Source organism: Ooceraea biroi, chromosome 2, assembly GCF_003672135.1.
Source record: "Ooceraea biroi isolate clonal line C1 chromosome 2, Obir_v5.4, whole genome shotgun sequence".
In the NCBI taxonomy this organism is placed as follows: Eukaryota; Metazoa; Arthropoda; class Insecta; order Hymenoptera; family Formicidae; genus Ooceraea; species Ooceraea biroi.
In genome coordinates this window covers 4,945,290-4,971,410 of record NC_039507.1, presented here as the reverse complement: position 1 = coordinate 4,971,410, position 26,121 = coordinate 4,945,290, and the positions used below count along the sequence as shown (strand labels likewise).

General features: G+C 36.0%; 1 protein-coding gene and 1 long non-coding RNA gene across 2 annotated transcripts in view; both read right to left on the bottom strand.

The window, feature by feature from the left end:
* The window catches only part of LOC105281703 (Kv channel-interacting protein 4), a 55,864-nt gene extending 42,592 nt beyond the window's left edge, over positions 1-13,272 (bottom strand). The window contains exons 1-3 of the mRNA XM_011343122.2: positions 12,966-13,272; positions 11,649-11,981; positions 4,618-4,806 (exon numbers count right to left, since the gene is read on the bottom strand). Coding sequence (XP_011341424.1) covers positions 4,618-4,806; positions 11,649-11,981; positions 12,966-13,272 — 829 coding nt within the window. The remainder of the gene's footprint in view (positions 1-4,617; positions 4,807-11,648; positions 11,982-12,965) is intronic.
* Positions 13,273-13,333: 61 nt separating this feature from the next.
* LOC105281702 overlaps positions 13,334-26,121 on the bottom strand; it is a 51,835-nt gene continuing 39,047 nt past the window's right edge. Inside the window, exon 2 of the long non-coding RNA XR_894347.3 lies at positions 13,334-14,455. This is a non-coding gene — a long non-coding RNA (uncharacterized LOC105281702). The remainder of the gene's footprint in view (positions 14,456-26,121) is intronic.

The window sequence follows — 26,121 nt, the reverse complement described above, 5'->3', positions numbered from 1 at the left end:
TAGAAGTGTCAGAAGTGATCAAGTTTTTCGAGTTTTTTTATATAGCACATGCTGAGTTTTGTTATCAGTACACAAGATAGTGTCAGATTAAAAATTGGAACGATTTGTATGGGATTGTGTGTCGGATCGTACATTCGTGTTTTGTGAAAAGGAATTTGCGGAAGATTGCAGAGATATCACGTACGTAACGAGTAATATTTGAATTTTTCCACTGGTCCAGTTCGGTTGGAACCAGAGTACTTCTCAGTATCAATTCCATTGGGAAACAGTAGCGCACCGTTAATAAAAGCACTTCAATCTCCCAATATATACACATACACACGCGCATTGGACTTGAACGAAACCTACAAAGACCAGTCGAGTCTGTTGTGGATGGCTCGTAAACTGTATACGCATCGGTGTGTGTTAATAACTTCCAGTCGAGATAACGCGAATGCCTCAGATCTAAAGCGAAGATTTATACAGGTCAAAAATTATCGCACCATATATTCACGCTGCGGCAGTTGTACCTTTCGCTGTCCCTGGGCAGATTTATCACATATAAAGGTTTCACGAAAGCGTCGAACAAGATATACTACTTTTTAACGCACCAATATCACGCTTTGCTATACCAAGTACGGCCTATACGCAGCAGTTTCCTGCGTGCCTGCATTTGTTCAATTCTCAAAGTATGCCACCGTGAGAAGATTTCGAACTTTTTTCACCTTTCTAATATAAAAATTGTCTTCCGCAGGTATCATTATCATGATATCGTAAATGTTAAGGTTTTTTATTATTATAAAATAAAGCTATCATGGTAATATACGTTACTATGCCAACGCTGGAAGCTATTCTGCAATGAGAAATACGTTTCCGAACAACGTGCCGAAGTGATAAGTGCCGAACTCGGGCTCTCCGCTTAAGTGGGAACTTCGGGATTGGATTCATCGAAAGGACTTACTCGAAAATTTGTAGCACTTCCTATCATACTTCAAGCACACGTACTTACTATGCCGTTGGAGTATATCGTGGAAGACTGCGACATAAGTGCATTAACTTGTCAAAGTTCGGTAGCGAACTACCTGCTCGTGGCAAACGTGCTCAATTGCGGAGTAATGCAGAATTCAAAAATTAGTTTTCCTCTTGGGAGTCTTCATGACTCAACTAGCAAAGTCAGTTGAAAGATGGTGCCGTTGTATATAGTTATTACCTGGATAATTAATTTTTGTTTCCTTTAAAAACTTTTAAATATCTATGCAAAGTAAAAATATCGTTTTTAATTGTTAAATCTCATCTCGTTTTTATGCAAGTATCATGGTGAAGACAACTTTGCGTATCTGTTAAGGAATTTAATAAGACTTTATGTTGCATGCCACTGTCAGGAAGGGTAAACCGCAATAGCGATCCGTGTACGCGATTACTGCTCGATAGTTCCCTTGGATCGTCTTTGCGGTATCACGAAGCTACAGTTTCCAGATGAAGGGTTGCACTTTCACATCTCGTGAGTTATATACATATACATATATATATGTATGTATATATGTACAAATCTTGCAAGCATATCATATAAATGTATGAACATAAACTACACCGCGCTACTTTTAAGCCATGTATAGTCAAGATACTTCATAACTTCCTTAGATATTTTCACAAAATAAAAGATCAAAATACCGCATGTAAAGAGAAAACATCAGTAAATAAAATTGCAAATAATTGTATATTTTGTTATAGTAATGTATAATATTGTTCACAATCGAACAACGTACGTAAACGTACGTTTTACTACAATATTCATAATTTTTGTATACTCGACATAGATTTTCAAAAAATGATGATGAGTTGTACGTAATATGAAATTGAGTTTTGTCGTTACGCATTTGTCGGATATTTCCTTTCGTATTCATGAATGTATGCATCGATATTTCAAAATTTGGTTACACAAATCCCGGGTAGATAAGAGAAGTTTACTTCGAATACGTAGTAGGTGAATTGCTCCGCTTTTGTACGGACCTAACGAATACAAATCGTGAATCGTTATCTTTACGGGGGAATGAGATTTATCGCGACGCTGTAACTCACCCATTTGACTTTTGACTGTCGAGTCAGATCTCTGTAATGTCCCTTTATTGTGCCGACCCCGTATTCGATGTCAGAGGTATAAATTTCACGTGCTGAACTGCACGTGCGGGTTTCGCCTACCCTCCTGGGTTGCGCCGCAGGGATTTTAGATAAGTATAAATATTGTCTACCCCTGATAAAAGACACGATCGCTAAGGAAGATTCTATCGACCATTTGTCGTGGCGATTCTCGTGATCTTTTCAATGATTCCCTCACGACAGTTTTAATATGCATGTAAAAGTAAGCGTGAATTCCACAAGAAGTTGTTTGAAGTTCGTGGAATTGCCTATTAGCAAATTTGCAATACAGACACAGATTTAAATTTTAGATGTTATATCGCTTCTATTTCTGAACACTTCTGAATATCTGAGAATTTCTATTTATATCTGTTTTGAAAGACAATTCTACTACGATTTGGTAAAGAAATATTTTTAGGTCCCTGTGGTTGGTTTATATTGTCTTGCTTATTTTAGATCTCTTGACTTTTTTGCGGCTGTTTATCCAGTAGTACTTTGATCCTACTAAAATATTTTCATTCCAGACGCATAAAGAGATATGGATTTATCTGAAATATTATTTCTATATTATTATCTTATTTAACGATTTTCACTTATTAATGACAGAATTAATTGTAAAATTACATAGAACAATCTACGTTTATGCCTCGCTGTTACATAACCGGTCTATAGATGTAACTTTTTCTATATTATATTTGAACGACTCTGTTGCATTAAGGAAAAGCTCTAAATTCTCGTTCAACACATTTTCAATATTTTGTATCTTCTTCGAGAAAAGCTTCGAGAGGACTCAGGGTAATGCCGTATTTTTTATCTGTCCTGATATACGCGGCTGGTATATACGCTTCTCTGGAAAGCATAAATTGCTGCAAATCGTAAAATAGGAGGCCTTGAAGATGGACGGATGCCTGAACCGTCGTCTATTCAGTGCGGAAGGTTTTTTTTCCAAGGATTTTGGGCTTGATCTCTCGATAAATCTCTTCGCGTTCGATCCGCCTTTCACGTTGGGCGACAAACAAATCATGATATTGATGCCGCACTGTGCTTACAGATATGAGACCACCGACGAAGAGTTTGTCGACGGCAGGAAGCTTTAAACGTTTCACGATGCTCCGAGTGCACGAAAAATTCCCCCTTTGCATCCCTGTTTTATGTCGTGCCGTATTATTAAAGCGCATTATTATTAAAGCGACCGAACGCTCGGCTACGATATCTTGGCTGCGCCACGAGAATTCCACGACACGGAAAGGCAATAAATTTTTATCGCAAATTCTCCGCACTTTGTTCGCTTTATATATCACGTGATATATGATTTCAGAGGTAAAATAAGAATTTCTATTAACAGACATATACGAGCAGATTTAATGGACACGATGCGAGTTTATATGAACATTGCTGTGTAATCAAAAATTATTGCCGTATAATTAATTTCGCTCAAAGCGTTACACGGCGGACATAATAGTCGAAAATGCGAGTTCCATCGCGTTAATGTGCGGAACGCGCGTAGTCATGGATAACCATATCTCTCACGCGGACGGATAAAAGGGAACGTTTGAAACGCAGTGCCATTTTGATCTGGGAGTTCGTTACCATGGCTACTGCAATGTGTTCAGCGAGCAGCCGTAGTTATCCCCGTTGCTGAATTGTTCTCTTTCCCTCTTCGCGTTGATACTCTCTTCGACGCATCCCCGATGCCGCCGTCGCAACGAGGAAATTTAAATGCGGATAAATGCACAGCGTATAAATAAACTAGACGATGCATCTACCATTTTCCTTTTTTTGCAAACATTTCTTTGGTTTCAGGGAATTCTCCGTACATTAGGAAAGATCGTATTTTGTATTTTTCGAAAAATATGTGTACGTATTTAGAAAAGGAGCAACAGAGAACCACTCGGAATACGATTAGTTATAAATTCCACTGCAAAATACGTCGAACCATTTTACGATACGGAACGAAACAAAATGTGAGATATCTAGCAAGAAGAGAGTACAGTATAACAATAATTCATAATTACAATATCCTAATAATAGCAAGTTTTTGAATTAAAAAAAATATCTACACATTCTGTTTGAAATATTTAACTAAAATAATATTTAACTACATCGTGAAATATTCTACTCGTATGGCATACACTTCAAGATACAGTATACCGAGACGAAAAAGAGAGAAAAGTTTTTGTTGAAAAAAAGATTCTACTCGACCAACTTGGAGACGTATAACATAAACTCTACCTCGTGTATGCGACGTAAAAAATATAACAACGCTAAAGTTGTTATTTTCTTTTCCGTCGCTGTCTTAAGCAGTAAAATATATGTGACAACTCTGATGAATTTTTCCGTTACAGCAAGAGAAACAAGGAAAAGAACAATATATTTAACAATTCAATGATTTTATATCGCTATTGCTTAATGACTCAGATTTATCAAAATGATTTATGTTGTTTGGCAATGAGTCATTTATGATAATGGAAATATGGCTGTGTCTAATAAATCCGATCTCACCTCCTTGGGGAAAGAACTTCGAATAGATGCACTTGAAAGTTTCCTCCCTGACGACTCCCGTAGGACACTCAGCCTTGAAGCCGCGATATATCCTCTTCAGCTCAGCCTCTGTGAATCTGGTCGCACGACAAAGGCTTGCCAAAGAGTCTGGCCTGTATCTCGGTGTTTGCTCTTCCTCGTATTCCGAGTCTGCGAAGTAAAACCAGAACGTACCCGTGTTAATCGCGAAAAAGAGATCGGCGTATTCCTCTCGTGTATCGCGAATCCGTCGGATCGACTACGGAAAGCTTTAACAAGATTAAAGAACTTTGCTGAAAGCTTAAGACGAAAAGCTATGTTTCACCGAGACTCTATGAGGCGGGTACAAGTAACTATCGCTGTGATATCTACAAAATGCACAAAAAGTCTGCTACCGAATTAAGACTATGCTACGTTGTAAAACATACGGAAATTTCTGCACAACGCAGTAATCCTTTGATCGAGGTATTGAAAGATAAAATATATTAATTCAATTAATTTGGAAACATGTTTCTTTAAAATTGTTATATTAAAAAGAAATAAAATTTTACAATATATAATTTGCTTATATGTATATATGTATAAGATGTATGAAAACTAAATATCAAAAACTTCCATCAAAATAATCCTGGACTGACACGACTATCTCTTTCAAACCATTGTTGCTGTGCCCAATAGAACTTGGCACCGTTTCCCTGCTCCACCATTTCGCGCGGTTCTAATCTCTTTTTCAATAAGCGATACTAGTCCATAAAACCCGGATTAAACGACACATTGCAATGGATGGAAATCTGAGATTGAATCGCAAGAAAAACTCTCGTGTAATATTCGTTGCCAGCGATAATTCTTGTTCCATCGCACTGACTTTTTTAAATCTTAGTACTCGATTGCATCCTATTGTGTGTTCTATTGTATGTCCCAGTTTATTTAAAGAAAAATGTTTACAATACAACAAATTTGGAAATTATAATTTATACATTTTGATAAGTAGAAAAATTATAATTTCAGAAATGTATCGAGTTTTAAAGAATCTGTTAAATATGCAAGCGTAAGAGTACGTATTTATGCAAGAGTTGGCAGAGTTCCTTAAACTTTGATGCCTATTGAAGATTAACAGATTAAGATTATTATCTTAACAACATTTTACAGTTACTTTGATAATACTACTTTAAATAATAATACTTCAATGTTATAAGACAAGGTTTAAAGACAATTATAGAGTATAAATCAACTATATTCAATGATCCGTCAAACATTGTACATTGTCTTTACGGACTGTAATTTTATTCATTGGACATTATAATAACAAAGATGCGGCGATCTTTTCATACGTTTCGATTGATGTCAACGAGAGTATAATATGAGAGTGACAAAACGTATGATATCTCGCTAGGTGAAACCTGGAATGCACTGCAATTCATAAAGTTCCGCCTGCTCGTAGAGTGTACGTGAGTAGCAGCTGTATATTACTGCAACTTATTTCCCACGGGATGGTTCCCTCTTTATCTCGGGAAGAATTCGTCGAACCTCCAGGAAAGCTGAATTTGGAACGACTTTCAGTGGGGTAAAACGCAGCGTTTATGAGACTGGTGCAGGGAGGAGGCAGCAAGACGCGTGCAATGATAGTGCTCGACGAGATTTTCTAAAAATTGCACTTGCCCTAGCACGAAAGCTATCCGTTCTACGTCACGTGACTCATGCAATATTTATAAGATTTCATTCGACGTCGCGACGTAGCGAGATCAAAGATGAGGTGAATCCTCGAACAGCTTGTGGCAACCTGGCAATCGAAGCGTGTATGACGGATCCGCGAAATATATTCCGCAAATACTTCCGTCGTTGAAAAATGCGTCACTATATTTAAACTATACCATATCTTTTGTATAAAAATAATATTCTTTATATAAATATACATCTTAGTTCAATTTTACAAATTTTATAAATTTATATATATGAATAAAGTTCGAATACAATGAATAAAATTAAAATTTAAAAATATACAAGAAAGAGGAAGCAATGAATACGCAACGAAAGTAATATATATTTGTATATTTTCTGCAAAGGATATTTCCAATCCCGAAATCACAATAAAGAGATTTGTATTATGAAGACGTTGCGTATACTTGCATCTGTTACATGTATACTTATATGACAATGTATAAGTCACTTATTTTCAAGGAAACGTAAGTCCAGTTTTGCAGCGTTATTATTTGACATGGGGACAAAGTAATGAAGTACACTAAAAGTTTAGCAAGATATTCCCCAAGCTAAATGTTGTGTTATTTTTAGAAGAAGGTCGGATAATTTTCTACAAACATGTAATCGTCAAAGGATGTACGTAGAATAAATTCAATGATCGGAAAGAATCAATAGAGGAGTTTTTTTCATAAAAAATTGTAGGAAGCAATTTTGTTAGAGTTACGTAATTAGTTTGCATCGCATTTTCAATCCGAAAATGGTTTTCAGCAGTTTGAGCTCACGTAAGCTCAATGAAGTGATTTCGCAATAAATCCGTTTCGCATCGTGAACCAGCATTGCGTGTAGAAGCGCATGGTAGAAATCGAAATTCGTATCGTGCATACGATACGTTGCTCTGATACGGAAGATTTGGATTCAGGATGGAAATTCGAGGCACTCTCACGCTGCTGCGATATATACATAGAGCTTACGTTATGTTTTCCACACAGGAAAGCTTGTGGAAGTTGGAAGGCGAGAGTGCAATTCGACGTTGGAATTTAAATCGAATCGTCTTGTTCCGACAGCGCGTTTCTGGATTCCTCAGATTCAATCCGCAGATAAATGTGACAGAGAAGATAAAAGACAAAAACGAGACATGGCGAGAAGTGGTGTCAAATTATCTCTCGTGAGCTGCACTCGTGAAGCAACTACTCGAAAAGTGAGACAGAGAGAAAATCTCTGCCATGTATTTTCAGTACGACTTTGGTAGTCTGCTATTGGTTGGAATTTAGAACAGCTCCTGCCATCTCATAATTAACCACGATAAGAGTCGCTGTGTATGCGATACGGTAAAGCTAGAACGCAGTTTCAATCTCTTGCGAAAGGAACCTTCCCTTCAATGGCAATTAATGGTGACAGTCTAAAGAATTTGAGATATTCTACATTCGCGTTATCTTCTCCGGGGACAGCACACATCGCGCAAGAACAAAGAAGTTCCAAATTTAATCTAGATGATGGGGTTGCTTCCATATATACTTCGTTGTCTGCTCTTCCGTGTCATATACTTCCTAAGCGAAGGGTCGGTTTGACCAAGCGCAAATAGGGTCAACGGTGAGACAACATCCGTTCGACCCTATGTCTCATTCCGGAACGGCGGTCAAGGAGAGATGAGGACCGAAATATAGTCGTCGATGCTGCCTCCTCTTTCGAGATATTGGATCTGTGCAAGGGATGAAAGGCATTCCTCGTGGAATGCATCCGTTGCTATCGGACTGGCAGCATGCACGTCGGTCTCTGTTTCCTGATGAAAGGCCAAACTGCTGAAGTTCCCATCGATACGTTCATCGACAGTGATCCCACAGGAATCTATTATACGCTCACAAATTGGATGAGGATATTTGACTGTTTATGAGTGATTCCATGGGGACTAAAAGACCCGTTTCAGTATTTGCAGTAACTGCAATTTTTTGATAATACGCGTGATCTTAAATGCTTTAAAGAGATCGATATAACGTGGTGGAAGATATAAATTAGCACCATAAGAAATGATGAAAATGTTTTATTCAATTATGTCTTTTAATTGGCGATAAAGAGCATCTCGATGAATTTAGAAAAATGGAATTTTATTCATTTTGCTTTATTTTTACACGTTGAGGTTTATAAAAAAATGAATAATCGAAGATTACTCTGATTTTAGGGCATTTTAGAATGAGCGAGATGGGATTTTGCATAATCCGATTAATTTATGCGCCGTGCCGCATAAAATCTTGCCTTTTTTAGATTGCTCGCGTCGAAGAAGAAAATGTGATTACCTTAAGCACAAATTTGATTGAATTTTTATGCAAGCTTTCATAACCAACATGAGCCTGTAATAATCTAATAATAAAAAAATTTATTATTTTAAGTAGTATAATAGTGCTTAAACCTAATCAATTATTAGCATTACATTAATTGTGATGATAAATGTTTTTAACTGCATTAATCCATAATTTTAAGTTAACATTTATTTATAATTTCAAGTTTAATTTTTAAATTTGTTTATTTATTAGTTAATTAAATTAGATTGCAGTAAAGTTAATGTAATTTACATCATTTAATAAAAATTGAAATAAATTAAAATTAAAATTGCATGTGTAAATATATATGAATATGTGAATATAAGACATAAATTATAAGTTTATCATAATAGATACACGTACACATGTTTTAATGTTAAATATTAAATGAAATATATATACCTACTACATATTGAAGAAAACAAAGAAATGATTAATTTGATCAAATATAGATAGGCGTAATACAATTTAATTTATCTTTACTCATTTTTTCGTGATTTATATCACTATGTTCCATGCGCGCGCATTCAATGGCTCATATATCAAATAATTTATTTTTGCCGGCATACACATATTTCGAATTGCGTCGATCGATCTTAATGGGATTTCCAATGAACGGCTTCTCTTATGATTAATTAACATTGCATGTATTTAAAAATTTTTTCCCTCAAACATTCACAATGCTCGTCAAGAACATGCCAACAACAAACGTGAACCAAAACCATTTTAATCAAGGTCAGGACCGTTACAGGACCGTTTTCTATCGTTCAATTATTTCGACATTCGTCGCAATGTATTTTATTCCATTTCATTCTGAATCCAATCGTACAATTAAACGAAACCTCGATTAACATGAGGTTGAGTGCAGTCTGAATCGTGTATCGTTCAATATGCCTATGCTCGTATGCGAGAAACGTACATGTGTACAAGTATACATATACACAATGCACGAGTTATTGGACATTTGTTATAAAATATGTAAAATAGATAAAATAGATATTTCTATACTGTGCTTTTAAATTAAAATGTAAAATATGTAAAATAATACTATAGAACACGTAAAAATTTATAACATCAGTTTTTTCGATTTTTCTCCGCATTTTTAATAATCCATCTCGATAATGTCGAACATAAACTTGCAAATAGATTGTGTAATTCATATGTGTAGAATCTACTTATTTATAAAATCGTTAATGAACATTGTGAATTGCAGCCGATTTACAGATAGCGCGTAATCCTTGCAAGAATTTAAGAACAAGATATGACTGAAAGTAAATAACAAATGCAAAGAGCCAACGCTTATCAACGGTATTTCACCGTTCTTTGCACTGATACGCTAGACGGATGACGATGTTCGTTCCAGATATTTCCCTCGTAAATTTGTTTGCGGGAATGTAATTTGCGGATGAAACCGCACCTGGACTATTGTATGAATTTTCATGAAGTTGCCGACCCCGAAACTCGAGGATACGTTGCGTGGGTATTCCATAGGTCTCCAGAGCGTTGCGTGATGAAAGGACACTTTCATCGGCGATCATGGATCGTAAAACAACACCGTGGACTGTTCGTAAAGCTATTCTCGTGGTAGCATAAAGTAAATATATTTAATGGATTTAGAATGTCAGGTCGTTCAACTCATTTTTTTATTTCTGTCTTTGGATGATCTGTCGGCCTCGAAATACCAATAATTTCCGGTTCACATTAATATCGATCGATATCCACAAACTATAATAAAAGTGTAAAGGGACAGTATTTTCTCTCACGTCTATGTATGTGTTCGATAATATAAATTTCCTGCAGAAACTTCAGTAAGAACAGTTCTTCTTCAGTTTCATTGTTATTTAACTATCCATATAATATATTATGAGCTGCTAGTTTATGCGCATAATAAATGATTATGCGCGACATTTCTATACACGTTGCATCTGGTTTTCTGATGCATAATACATCACAATTCGTATGCATTTTATTTTCAAAACATTAATGGAAGCCACCAATTATTATGCATGCATTAAAGATAGATTACGGTTTATTTGGATAAACTCTATTCATTCACATATCAAATTTGCACGCGCGAACACAATGCTTGAAAACAAAAATATTAAAACTCATGAAATATTTTTACACCGAAAGCTGACGTCATAGAGATTTGAGAAATATTTTAAAACTGTTTGACGTAAAAACTGCCTCAATTTCATCGGTAAAGGACTGATAAGCGAAGCGTAGAACCGTCGGTTGCTCTAGTTTACTAGCGGATCCAAGTGGAGTCGATCGAAAAAAAGATATACCGTAATAAGGTCTGCACGTAGAAGCAAGCGTTGCTACATAGGGGCAAGTAAGTATCATGCAACATACATGACCGGTAAGACATGTGAGTAGCGTGCAAGTCTTGGTTAAATCGTCAGGTAAACCCTGGAGGCCTTCACGTTTCTCCAACAAGTACGCTAGTCACTCTTTTATTGGTTGTCCAATAGAAAGTAGTGTACGTAAAATGTAGCGACGCCGGTCCATCGAATACTCCAGTTTGATAAAACTTAAAATGCTATTCCCGTGTGATTCCTCGATTCTTGAGTGGGAAATTGGAAAAGTGGACAAAGTACTGCTTGCCATGTAGTACTCTTCCTTCACGTATGCATTTATACGTAATTATTTCATAGACTCAATGCAATCAGATATATGGATTAACAATACGTACGTATTTATATCATATACATATAGTATATATTTTAATAAAGCAGAGATCGATCACACACATCAGACATTTTCTGATCTATTTTGTGCCATTATTACATTGCGAAATAAATTACAGTTTTATCCACTAGAAAGAAGATACGAGTGGTATCATTCATATAAGCTGCAAGTACTATTCATACAAACGCACAAAGTTTCCTTTAGTCATGTGCCATCTAAAATGCAATAATATCCGACAATATATTCGCCTCTTGCGACATCAAATGGAGCGTAACAACGATTTTGACATCGATAAATCTGGAAATGTACCTAGGGCAAATTTGACGCCGGTCCAGGCTTGCCTCACGTAGTTGATTAATCTCCTGTAGAGAGGTCTCGGTGGATGTCTCTTGGTAGATGTTCCCTCCTCCTTGTCGCACGTGCTGTCGTTATCCAGTGTTCCTGGTGGCGGGCCCACGCCCGTCAGGGTGCCGGCTTGGTTCCTCGCGCCGAGGATGTTCACGACCTCCCGCAGTCCAGGCGCAACGCCCTGCAGTCCTGGTGCGTAATTCGCGGGGGCGACGCCGGAACCGAAGAGGTTCGCGCCGCCCCCGCGACCCCTGCCGCGTCCACGACTGCCACGACCCCAGACAGTGCCACTGCCTTCGAGGATTTACGACATGTCAGATCTCGATGCTTTGATTTAGCAAGGTGCATGTTCTTACATATAAGCGACGAGTCTCGATTGGAATTGGCATTAAAATAATTGGATGTCTTTGCTTTCATGAGCGATATTAGCCGCTTGATCCTCAAAGTGTTCTGCATCGTCAATAAACTTGAATTTCACTTGAATTTATTTATATCTTATGGCTTAAAATAGGCTTCAAAGTTTTGTGATGTTTTTCGGCAATTCAAGTATTTGGACATGTTTAGCAAAGTGCCTGAATTATTTAAAGAGAGATAGTTTGAGCCAATGAATTCTTAATTCAGCTAAGATCTCCGCGTTTGAAGAATTTATGATAATATAATGAAGGTAGATCATAGAGCAAGGTAATATATAGGCATCCGCAGGGTGCCGTTAGCTTTGAATATGTAAGGCGACTATATGTAATATTCTGCGCGTGGGTAATTAAATAGGGGAAACTAGAAGTAATTCTGAATTCTTGAGAAATAAATTCGGTAATGAAACTTCACTTATTTAGGACAACAGTTTCGTAAATTAGTTAAATCAACATACATGAAGAATTATGATTAATAATTTTCTAAGTAACAATTTAACTTGATAAAAAGGAGACTGCTGCTTAATTGAAATTTTTTATCTTATCGAAAAATGGAAGTCAAATATTAGCTAAAAGTGAAAAATAACATCATAAGCTACAACGGAGAAAGATTATTTCTAATTCTACGATCATAGAAACACTACTTAGTTTACTTTTTTTTAGTTATATTCCATTCTTTTAGTTTTGCAGGATTATTAATCAGGAATACATTAAAGTCTTAAGACGCTGAAATTATAATAGTATAAACGGTACAGATATGTACAGATACGGGATTTAAAATGTCTGCCTATGTTGTAATGCGGAATATCATTTTTCGCATTTACCTGATATTTGACTTTCACTCTTCAATTGCGATAGAACGCCATACCTTGGCGCTTCTTATAAGAGGGGAGCCCCACCACGGGGCCGCAACCCCCCGCGCTTCCTGCGACAGAAGAGCTGATGGTGGCAAGGCAGGGAACACCCCGACCGCCACCCGTCCGACGTTCCAAATCACGGCGTCTGCAACCTGCTGCGCCCCCGCTGCCACCGCCCCCGGCGGACAACACCACGACGGACCCAGAGGTACGTTTGCACGGCCCTCTTCTCGCGGAGCCCTTTTCTTTCGACGAGGGCCCCGCTCGTTTACGTCGCTGGAGTCGCCGCAGTCTTCCTCGGGAAACTCTGTAAGGCATTTCGTAGGGTTGTCACCCCGTTTCGCCTACCTCTCTTTCTGTCATCTTTCTTTCATCTTAATTTGTCTTGTTATCGCTCTTTTGCACGTTTTTATTTATTTTTTTGCAGCTTTTTATAATGAACATTGTTATAATTTGTAAGCGTAGCCATCTTTTTGCTCGTATCTTTTTGCTTTTTTTTATTATATCGTGTGCTTCTTCTATCGTACATCGCATCGAGAAGAATCATAGAAGCTGTTTTAGACAGATAAACTGGTTGAAATTCTGACAAACGCGATACTTTTGGCGCGCAATGATTGAACTCATGACTTTTGGAGTACAATGCCATAGCAGCTATTGTGCAGATTTTTTTCCATTTCGCTGGCGACCCCTGCTACCATCGATTTCTCAATGGGCACTGTGCATGCAGACGCGCGATGTCAGCGAATTTTCTTGCTTTTTCCGCGCTTTTCATGTTCCATCTGCTGCCACCAGAAGCAGACTTTCCGGCCGGATACACCTGCACCCTCGAAATTCACGCCAAATGGTCGACAATTTACAAGGATAGCGATTTAGGGCGGAAACACACCTCTCTGCCGTTTCCACAATTTTAGCGCATAATTTTTTCTCGCAGAAAAAGCTCTCCCATTTGACGTGAAAATCTCAGATTCTTACACGCAGAGCTAACAACTGATATTACTTGGCAAATACGGATACTTAATTGGACTATACTTAATTATCCTAGAGATTTCTCTCCAACCAAGCGATTGTGTTATTAAGATTATATAGTACACAAAATCCAATTTATATATTACATTTAATTAAAGTTTCAAGTTGAATAAATGTGCATAAACAAAAATGCCGTGAAGAGAGATTTCGGATGAATAAATGAAGAATTCCGTGAAATGCTCACGCGTTTAAACACTTTAGATACGTCGCCTATTTTCTCAAGGAATGAAAGATTCAAAGTCAATTTCCGCGATAAAATATCTGCGGTTTGAATAGCGGTGACCCACGGTTTGTTCGATGGCACAACGATTTATTCAACGAGTCATACACGGGCTTGTCGTACCGTACTCTTTTGCGCAATAAATCCTTTTCTTATTCAGGACTTAGGGCGTTGGCGTGAGGCCCTGGACGAGATAATGCTTGTTCTCGAAAGTCATAGTTGGTTAGTGTGTTGTGAATTCGGTTGTGTTAGTATCTGAAACAGGCAAAGAAGAGATAACATGCATTAGTCGTGTTTGTGCACGAAATTACGATGGAGTGGTAGCCTATGTAGGTTGCCTATGTAAGAAAGATAGGTCGAAAGAGAATTGAGGAAATGTAGTTTCGGGACATTCAGTGATTCTGCTAAAATAGATGTTCCAGTCAGATCTCGAAGACAAAACGTAATTATCGTTCGTCGTTTATACGAAATGAAAAGTAAAACATATGTAACAACATGTACATTATATGTTATTTATTTCAAAATTTGTTAATATAAAATTTTATTATATAAACTAATTATCAAGATTAAAGAACACGATTTTATTAAAAAGTATGACCAGTCGGTACCACTACTTGTCTGTCTTATATATCTTAATCTTATGCCACTTTTATGAAGCTGTAATTATGCATACATTATATGTACATGCTTGACGCTGTCAGCATCTTCGAATTGAAATTTGTTTCAAAACTATTTTGTAATGGAAATTATTTTTTGAAAGTATAATGTGATATAATGCAAAAATATTCCTTCTCCTCGCACTTAAATATTAACGATACGTTTATTACTTTCTTTTATAACTTCTACCGAACTTACTAAGTATCATAACTAGCTTTTTAACGTACCACGTCGAATCAATTGAGGTCAGGTCAAAGAGGAATTAAGAGTTAATGAGTCCATTTTTCCGGATTTAAGGTGGCTTCCATAACGATTGCCTATAAATTCACCTGGTAAATTTGGCGTGTTCAGATTAACTCGATAAAGATACGTAATATATAGAATCTCATGTTTCACCCTACCACAATTGCCTTTTTATCTCAAGTAGAATATAACAACTAATTGCAGCGTGCCAGCAATTAACGAGACCACCAATTTCGAAAATTTACGCCAGTCTACTTTGCAGTCTTTACGGTCTTACTTCCCAGTTCACAAATATGTTAGTCGATGTAAGTGAGGGCGATAAAATGGCTGGTAGATTGCTCGTAAAGCTACTTGTCTCGCTTGAGCAAAGTTCTTTGAAATTGCTTTGAACCGAAGAACTTCCGCGTGATGTGCGTCGCATGCACATATGAACTTTCTCTCTCTCTCTTTTTCTCTCTCTCGGTAACGAAGGGACAATCAAGGATCTGTGGAAATAAAGAAGAGAAACATCATAATTTTCAAGAGATAATTTTGCTGAGATAAGATGGAAATCGTAAAAAATCGACCATTCCGTTTGTAAACATAAAAGAAGAGGTCATCAGAAAAATAGATAAAGAAGTACATTTATTATCTTACTCGGTTTAATATTAGTAAACCAATAATAAGATCCTACTTATGGAATATAAAAACAGTTCTGACATTTTCTGTTACAATAAAAATTCGACATAATTTATTTCTATCTCCATAGTAAATATTCCATAAAATAAAAAAACTTATAAAAAATGAAAGTTCCTGTGTTAATCAAATTTTATTACCGTTATGGAAAAAGAGATAAAGTATTCATAATAAAAATCCATTACATTATGAGTTCATCAAGATAGTTGGATATGATATCATTTTCTTTAATGTAGGGACAGTATATGTATTAAATAATAAAATTTTGTTATTTTATTTGCTATGTATGATAATAACGTTTGCAAATCATTAATAAAAGTTATCAAAGTTTGGCAGCGCAATCGAGTCGAAGTTGATAAAACCGTAATCAATTTTGCGTTATTACCAAGTAGGCGGTAGTGACTGCGTTCGGTATCGCCATAACTCTTCGCGATACCACGAGTGAAAGAGAAAATTGCAAAATGAGAATAAACTCGTCGGTTTGGGATAAAGTTCGCAAGCAGTTTCGCGAGTTTGCAAATCCCCGAAGACACAGTGGCTGCGAAGAAAAGGAATGTATCAAAGTCATGCATCTCTCGCCCCAAAAATGTAATTCATATGATAGCTCGTTGAGAGCACAGAGAATAGACTTATAGCTCTGAGTATATAAAAAAAAATCAGGATTGATATTTATATCTGCTGGTATACGGTCCTGTCTATGGGTTTTTCCTTTGTTATCCCCAAGCCGCATTACAGAGGAGTGTCCTAAGTAACAATAAAATATGAAGACAAATATATCCTACCGTGATTCTGCGGTTAGAAAGATATTGCAATAGTGGATACGCACATAAATATATTTCTAACACCAAAAAAAGATTTGCATATAAAATATATATAAATTTTGTGTACATATATTTACACAAATGTGCAGAAATGCGTGAGAAATGTATAATTTTGCAGAAATTGTTACAAAAAAAGAAAAGAATGAGAGAGTAAAGTATTAATGCGAAATCTCTGAATTTCGTTAAGATACGTTTTGCTTTTTTTTGTTGAATAAAATGAAATGAAATTAAAATCGATTTGCATTAGTAGAAATTACGTTATTTCTTTGACTTTTTTAATGTATCATCTTGATTAACATACGTCAAGATGTTTGATAAGCAATTAGTGTGGTCCTCCGTGATATTGCAGACAAGAACAAGTGCTTTCCTGCTAATTTTATAGGTCCTATATCCTTTGCAGTTTATACCAAGTTAGTTTAAGACGCTGTTGTAGCAAAGTGACGTAAGATAATGCCTAGAAAGCTTTTGACGTTGCTGAATAGCCCAGTATTATCATGTTCATGTCACGTAACTGCACAGATAGCTCGTTCTTCAGAAAAAGAATCGCGCGGCTTACCAAGACTTCTTATCGATTACAATTTTTCTTTTTCACCCCCGTGTCTTATCACCATATATTGTTTCTGTCTTCGATGTAATCGATTGCCCTGCGCTCATACGAAATTCTAAGGACAGGATGAAATACGAGAAAATCGTGCCATTGTCAGGTTGAAAAATGTGTCTACATATAAATGCTTGAATTTTTAGAATTAATTGAGGAAATATAAAATAAAGCAGGATAGAAATGTAGAAAAATGTGCAATTTTTAGAGAAACAAAACACAATGTTTTAATTTTAATGCAATTAACGCAATCAAAACAATCAATAATCAGAACAATAAAATAAATATTGTCATCTGTTATCTACCTATTACTTATAGTATGCGCAAAATAAATTCTTTTATGTTATTAATTAATTAATCATATACAAAGCTTAATTATAAAATTGTTATAAAATATTTATAAAAAGTTTTATATATATATAATTATGTAATTATATAAATACGAAACTTTGATAAACCAGTAGAGAGAGTGAGAGAGAAAGAGAGCGTTACACAGCTGTTTTCTTTACATGCTATATGTAACGTCAACATTTTATCGATAACTAAACATTCCTTCGAATCTGTTGATCTAAAAAAAGCTCTTATACTTGTCGCCGTTGCAGAGAGCGAAGTGCCATCCAAAATCTACTTTTATTTCCTGAGGCGACCACATCCCTTCACATTACTCCGTTTTCCCCCAAGTTTTACCTCTCAACCATCTCGATTGGCCACTTTTCTTTCCTTCCAATCTTCGTCTTGGTCTCTTCGATCCTTTCTGATGTGGGTCTCACTATGATCTTGTGACCGTCGAGAAGATAAGAGGCAATGTCCGTTAGAAGAAAGGAAAAACTAACAAATAAAAAAACTGACAAAATTAAATTCTTTGTGAAACAGATGTGATCTTAAATCTTTTTAACATTGTTAAAGAGGAAAGATGCCAAATTACTGTGTGAAAAAATAATTCAAGATATTAATAACAATTTAAAATTAAATTTTTTTCTACTCATTTTTTATAATTGATATATTTATATTTGATATATGTATAATATTAAAAATTCTTGCGTTAATTCAATAAAATGTTACTACATATTTTAATATAATTCTAAAAATAATTCGCTCTTGAAAAATAAATAATTATTTTGATATTCACTTATACAAATACTTGTCAAAATAACATTGACTATGAAAATATAAGATAAGAGCATGTGTGTAAAAAGGATATCTTAGAACGCTTCTCTTCCTACATCTTCCTGGATCCTTGTGAAGAGATTAGCTTGCGTGCCTGCGGATGACGTGCTCTCGTGTCAACGTTATCAGGCATTATCCCGACATTCTCGTGACGTCAACGCATTACACAGACGTGCGTCCTCGTGTCGGATAATCCGAAATAGACTTAGTACCTATAGATCACATCTCTGTGCTCTTGTCGCATCGCACGTGTGGCCTGTCCGCTCGCATTTCGACGTGGTGCGCTCTGGTCGTCACGATAAATCAGGCTTTAAATTCCCAGACCTTATATACGTGCCGCGAACGAAGTCGACCCCGAGCAGAAGCCCGAACTTACCCCTGTCCCCTTCCCACCTCACCTTACCCTTTCCATTCTCGCGCAGGGGCCACGTCAGGAAGGCGACCCGCCACCTCTAACAAATCTTCCGCGATCATGGCGGCTTCTGCGGGGTTGGTCCTGGCAGTGGATAGAACAGGAAGAGACGGGCCTATAATTTTCAGCAGGCCTGTCTCAAAGAACAACGTAGATACCGCACGTGTATCCTTAGACCTGCGGTACGATTTACATCGCTGATACGTCACGTCCATGTAAGTTACGTCGTAGACGGCAGTCGTATGCGGTAGCGTTTCACTAACGCCGCGTGGTTTACCGCGCATAAATTAGTCCACTTCGAAACGCGAAGCGAAATTGGGTAGGATGCATAGTAGATCCGGTCTACTACGTCCATGCAGAATCATCTTCTTCGACGAATGCCGCCGCGATCGACTTTACGTAAGAAGAACCCTTCGAAGGTTTTCACGGGCTTCAGCGGCTATTATCCTCATTTTTGCATTAGCTTGCACTCACGAGTAATTAGTTTTCAAATTAATGAGCTTCTTACGGCGAGTTCATACGTCTTCAACATATTCTAAATGTTTTATGTAACTCACATTTGTATGAAATTTTCTTCACGATGCATTAAAGTAATTGTATAAATAGGTAATAAGTGAAAATACATATAGCTGGCAAAATAAAAGTATGAAAATTACAATTAAGCTTTAACTTCTTGTTTGTATCATTTATTGGTTTGAGTAAGAAAGTTATTAATTCGTCAATATATAGTTATAAGATTATCATATATTTGCACACAAAATGCGCATGTGCGATTCGAAAAATGTATTGATCTTTTAGCTAAAATTTGGATCAGATACTGTGATTGGCGTCTAAATCAATTCAATTGAACGACTTGTATCACGCACGTTGCAATCAGGTAATCTTTGACAACCGTATCTAGTTTAATAGATTGAACAGTTTCGCTTGGGGGAATTGGGAATGCGCAAAGCTCTGCGAAGCAGTACGTAGTAGAAGCACAGTGAAGCTTCTACACTGTTCCGCTGTCCGTCAATACAAACTGCGTTTCCATTTGTCACTTACACTAACAAAATTCTTGAGGTGAAATATGCACAAATCCATAAAATATAAAAACTTCTTATTCTAAGTATGTATTTTTACATTATTTATTAATTATAAACTCTCTTGATTTGTTTATTATTGTAAATTGTTAATGCAGAATTTAAATGGCAATAAACGTGGCAAACTCATAAGTTTTGTGGTTCTTTGTCTGATTTACAGCTATACATCTTGCACAGTTAAACTAGTATCATGGAAAAATACAAAGATGCATGCCAAGTATAGGAAACCTTTTAGTCTCAAATTAGAGTTTCTTTAGACTATCCATGTGTTAGCAAGATTACAGTCAGAACATGTCCGAAGTATGATACATATATTATGAATATCGTAAAAATGTTTTGTGTTCAGCGCGATTTAAGGGGGAAAAAAGATGATAAAATGTGATGATATAACGGTGTGGTTTATGAAAGGCAGGTGAAAGCATCACGAATACATGAAGGAAAGAATGAAAGAGAAGTACGGCGTATTCCTTCGGCACATAAATTTTCTTGCAGATCAACTGGCGGGGACTACAAAAGGGCGGCGCTATGTGAAAATTTAAGCATCCCATGGTTTACCCTGTTTACACGAGAACGTGTAGGGTTGACAGAGGAAGACCCTTACTCTGTGCGAGTAATGAGAAAGGAAAAATGGGAAAAGCAAATCACATCTTTCTTTCTTAATTCTGTTCAGGAAAATCTCGATGTGAACTTTGCATAATGTTTGCTGTCTCGCTTAAATTGCGAATCTTCATCCAGTGATCGATCCATTGAATGAATATACTTTCTACATAACAAAAGTTTTTGCCTGCACAAAGAAAAGCTTTAAAAGAGAACTGAGATAAAATCTATTTTAAGCTTGAGAAATTTAATACTACGACAATATATTTTCTTATAATTTTAATAAAAATCATTAAAACCAATTACTTCATCTTCCTACCACAATATGTATCTAGTTTGACAGAGACACTTTATTTATAATCTATGGCCCTATTAACGGGCAGAAGGTCACTGAGATATTACTTTGTTCTCGAATCGATCCCCTTTTCATGGACCCTTCATATTGTTTCGACCGGATAAAGTTACAAAAATAGATTACAGGTTTAACCAAGAAGCTTGGGATATGAGATGGGGATTCATATATTTGTTCTTTTAATATATTATACAATTATAACATTCTGTAATATCATTCATTTTTAGAATGATAACTAGAAGCTCGTATTACTTGTTTGTGTGTGTATAAGTGTGTTATAAAATATAAAACCATGATGTAAGATGTATTCTTCTCCATTAATATCTGTCTACAGTAACCAAAAATGATTATGGAGTACATAACAAACAATTTTGAGTTCTAAAACAAGGAATAGCACGCGTTATATCATTAAGTAAATGAAGCACTCAAAGCAGGTACATTGTCTAAATGCCGTGCAACGCTACATCTACATTAGAGATGTGGGAAATGAGCATCGCTATAATTTAACTTACGGATTGTAATTTGCAAGGGTCCTAATTTACGCTTCGCTATGTATAAATTATATAACAGAGAGATACACAAGCTCATGTAAACGTTAATTAGGTTCTCGGCAAATTATATGGTATTCGACTATGGCGTAGAGTGTAATGTAAATTGAATCAGCTGACGGTCTTCTTAGACGAAACAATTTTGTAGAATTGAGTTTCTTGAAATTTTAAAATAGACATTCTAAGTATTATCCTAAATACTAATCAGTCTTTGTGATTCAATGGATTTAACGAAAAACGTATATTTATAACGATTGTTAGATTGCTTTAATTTAGTACCTTTACTTGTTTATGCATGTGATAACAAATAGGACTTAATTACTATGTAATACGTATATTTGTGTAGTAAATCCTGTGTGTGTAACTCTTACGAGAGAAATGAATAGACGTTGATGAATAATAGCACCTGCGACATCAGCACGTGGTTGTTTTGGATTTTCCAGATCCGTGAGCCAGATATTAATTTTATAGACTGTGCATGGATGTATGCTCGAAATACTGCTCTAATTATATTGGAAAGATTAAATTAACTCCATTTTACTTTAATATCGACTGCGTCAAATTAAACAACTGTTCGCAAGTAAAACGATTATTTTAAGTGTAAAATTTCTTGTTGGTGCAGGTACGCAAGGTTCCTGCAAGTAACCACTTGTGAATTAAACGCGCATTGTATCGCGTCCGTGTTCGTATTTAGGAGGATTTCTCGAACGTGTAGTGAGGGAATTCATAAATCATATTATATATCGACTCGCGGTTTATAGAATTTGACAGAAGGATCAGGCACTGTCAACTTGTGGCGTTCGTCCGTAATACCTAAATGCGTAATGTCGCTCGATCTAGTATTCGGTCCCAATCCTGGTCTAGCATAACTCAATATTGGCCGGTTCACCGCCATTACGTGGCTTCAGCCATTAGAGTCTTCGTCCTCGATTATTCTCTAGGCCATCGCAATTTCGATTCTCGCCCCGATCGATCTCCTCTTGAGCAGGAAATACGGTCATCCCGTTAACCGCCTGTCATACTTCATGCTTGCCAAACGTCTCCGTTCGCGACAAAGATAAGGGAGCTACTGTCTTCAGCGATTTTTGAGGCCGTACATCACGTTGAACGTGTAATTGCAATCAATTAATATAATTTGATCCATCTCATCATCAATTAATGTTGTCACTGTCATTTTCCTCGAATATCTTTCATTCCTCCTCATAATCAAATCAATTAGAATGCTGAAACTTTTTTAGGTGAATTTCTACTATATGTATATGTGAACAGTATGCATGATATGTATTATTATAAATATTGTAACGTGTTTTTTTATTTATCACTATTGATGAAAATGTGTCTGTACATTGACATGAATGTTATGGATATGAATTTTTATATCTTTATTGAAGTTCAGTTATTAGATGACGTATAGCAGGATGAACCACCCGTAAACGAGAGATTGCGCAATCGCGTTCACAGTAAATGTAATTGGCCGAGTAACCACTTTAGATGATGAATAACGACGTCGGTCTGCGCTTAACGTTCCAAGAAATTACTACATTTGCCAAAGTGTCCAGGGAGTGCAGTAAATATGGAATGTAAAGGTCCCCAACTGCTGTAACCGGTTACAGTCTCAGTTTACGGAAGTCGTTATGCCATACCAACTCCATAGTTATTTTTTTGCTCTTGCTCAGAAAACACGATTTTTATTACGATAATGTTTTCTATCTAAAACAATGTTCTCTCGAGGAAGACTGAACTAATTATATGTTATTTTATGTAGCAATAAAGTGAATTCCTAAATAAATAAACAATTGCATACAGTTGTTTCTCAAGCGGGTTTAAACGTAAAATTCATTCTGATGATAAAAGAGATAATTTATGGCATGTATTTATAAATTGTTTATGAGCTATAACGAGATAGAGATAATATACAGAGCAGACGATAATGGCCATTAGTCGAATTTAACTCGCTGGCTGTTTCACAGTTAATCGATGTGGACTTATCTGTCATTATATACTTATTATGGAAATATTGCAATCAAATATAATTTAAACACGAAACATGGAAAGATGAATAAGTATCATTAGATTGAACTCTGAATCTATAGGATATATCAAAAAGATATATTTTATGATGTAAAATATTATTCTGTATGGAAGAGATACATTTCAATCTAATATTTGGACATAAATGTAGTGTATCATTACTGATCAACAACAAAAGTATTAAAATTACGAACTTAAAACGGTGTGTTCTCTTTTAAGTGCATTTAACAATTTTATATGATACATGTGCCGATTTGAAATGTATCGAAAGTTTTAACAAAATGGTGTCCTCGTTATTTTATTGCAAGTTTGCAAAGTTATCGCAACAGGTAAAGTGTTTTCTAGATGCTTACGCAATGTTACCGGATTATATCTGGTTGCAGCCGCGAAAGTCAAGCAACCACAAGCAACTAAGATGTTACGGTTCACGGAATAATGGTCCATGAAACGGTAACGACGTTATCGTTGGCAGAGATGAGCATCTATTAGTATGCATAGCTGCGGAATAAAAATCGTGTCTTCTTTATGCTGATAACTAGTATAAAAAAAGAAATATTTCTGGTAATATCGTATACATAGTAGTAAATTTCGTTGCCTTATTACATAAATGATATATTATAATAATAAGAGAAAATTTCAAAAAGGATACAGCAAAATGAGCAAAAGTAAATAAGAGAATTGCAAGTTTATCACAGCGAAACAAGGTACCATCAAAGCGCTACGCGCTAATTAAATCGTGCCCAGTTGACAGCTACAAATCCAATACGTGCAGACAGATAGATTATTCCTCGACGAGGAAATTACCAGTGCCGTAATCATACAAACGCCTGTCTGCTCGGAATAATGTAGCAAGGCACTGTTTATCGAGCTTTGTACCAGTGTAGCTAATATTAAGAGATTATTAAATTGTGAGTCAAATTCGATTTAATTGTAATCTGCCTTTTTATCTTCAACTGAAAATCAGCATTGTTTCTGGCAGATCCATTTCCAATTATCTCTGCGAGAAGTGGGAGCAAAAATCCGAAAGAAGAACCAAGGCAACCAAGAAACCAGGCAACGTAACGACAGATCTTCGGGAATTGCTGCCTCCCTTTCCAATTGTTCATTCCACCACGTACTTCGATAACGTGGAATTACATTCTTCTGTGAGGGCAGTGCGCTTCGACGTATCCACCAGCGTCTTTTGGCGTTGAAATTTTCGTAGATACTCCGTTGAATCAATATCGCTTCGCGCAATTTCATTATAAATCCGATTGCAATTTCGTTGGAACGCAAGTCCCGCGAAACTCAATCGCGGAGCAGCGAACCGTGTTTATCGTCGATTATAACATTATAATAGCTCTCATCAAAAATACCTGCCGAAATGGAACACTCAAGTTGTGTGTACGTTGCAAATGAAACTTCATCGTTAAAGAAGACAGCCTGTGATCACTGCGAGTATTGGCATACGTCAATAATATTTTGCATCAATAGCTTCCCATGAATAACATGATATTTAAAACCTTTTAAATTATTAAAAATTGACGTAAAACGTAAATCTCATACATACCAATTTGAATTTTCCAGTTTGCGACCACCTGAAAATTATATTTTGAAGTGGTCGCAAACTGGAAAATTCATTAACTGCTTTTTCATTAACTGCTTGCACATAAATGTAATAAAATGTAAATAAGATATAAATATTTTTTCGATAGACACAGCGCATCTATCTCCAGACATTCGCCACGTATTTTGCAATGTTCTGCCATATCGAAACGTATTCTCATTCATATACAAATTAATAAAAAAATATTAAGCGACATCACACGAGATGCGCATTATATTGCAAAATGTTTCTGCTTTTGAGCTTTTTAACTTTTCTCTTTTGAGTAATTTTAACATCGTTGTGGGATTGTGCCGTGGGACCGTGCTTGTGCAAATTTATAGCGGTGCGCACATTAAAGCCAATGGCAGAGAGTCGCGGCTTCTCATGTTATCCGATAGTCCACGAGTCCTGCAGGACGCATTCTCGTGCATCCGGAATGCAATTCTGACGATGAATGCAATAAGCGCGGGAAAGTGCTATGTTTGGAAAACTACGATGGAAGGATGCTCTAGCGAAAATGGGACGGCAGTTTCCACGAATCCATGCCTTTTCTAACGCGAAGAAATTTACAGCTGCAATAATCTCCATGTTGAATTATACATATGTGCAGTATATCTTCAGATATTACACATCGTTTTTACCAAGCGTATATCTTTGGACCACTTTTAAGACTTTGAAACTTTTGAGAGACTTTTGACACTTTTTTCTAGCAAAAGATTCCACTAAAAGAAACTGAAATTCTCGTCCAATAATCTATATATTTTGTATAATAAGTATGTAATAATAAGTGCAATAATAAATATAATAATAGATGTACTATATATATTATAATACATTCAAATATATTGTATACATATGTTATAGTAAAATTGAAACCATCACTTTCCCGTTACCATGTATCAGATATTTATTTAATTCTATACGTTAGCGTTTTTTTTTACTGTATAAACACAATCGAAGATATTGATTAATCAAGAATACATATTTCATATATGTATTCAAAATCATATAAAATAAAATAAGGTACTCGATTGCGTGTAGCTCCAGGCATTTTATTAATTTAATTTGATTTTGTATTTTATGTAATGTGAATTTCCACGTGATCCATTCAATATTAATGTGATAAAATAACAGTAAAATAATTATGATAATTATA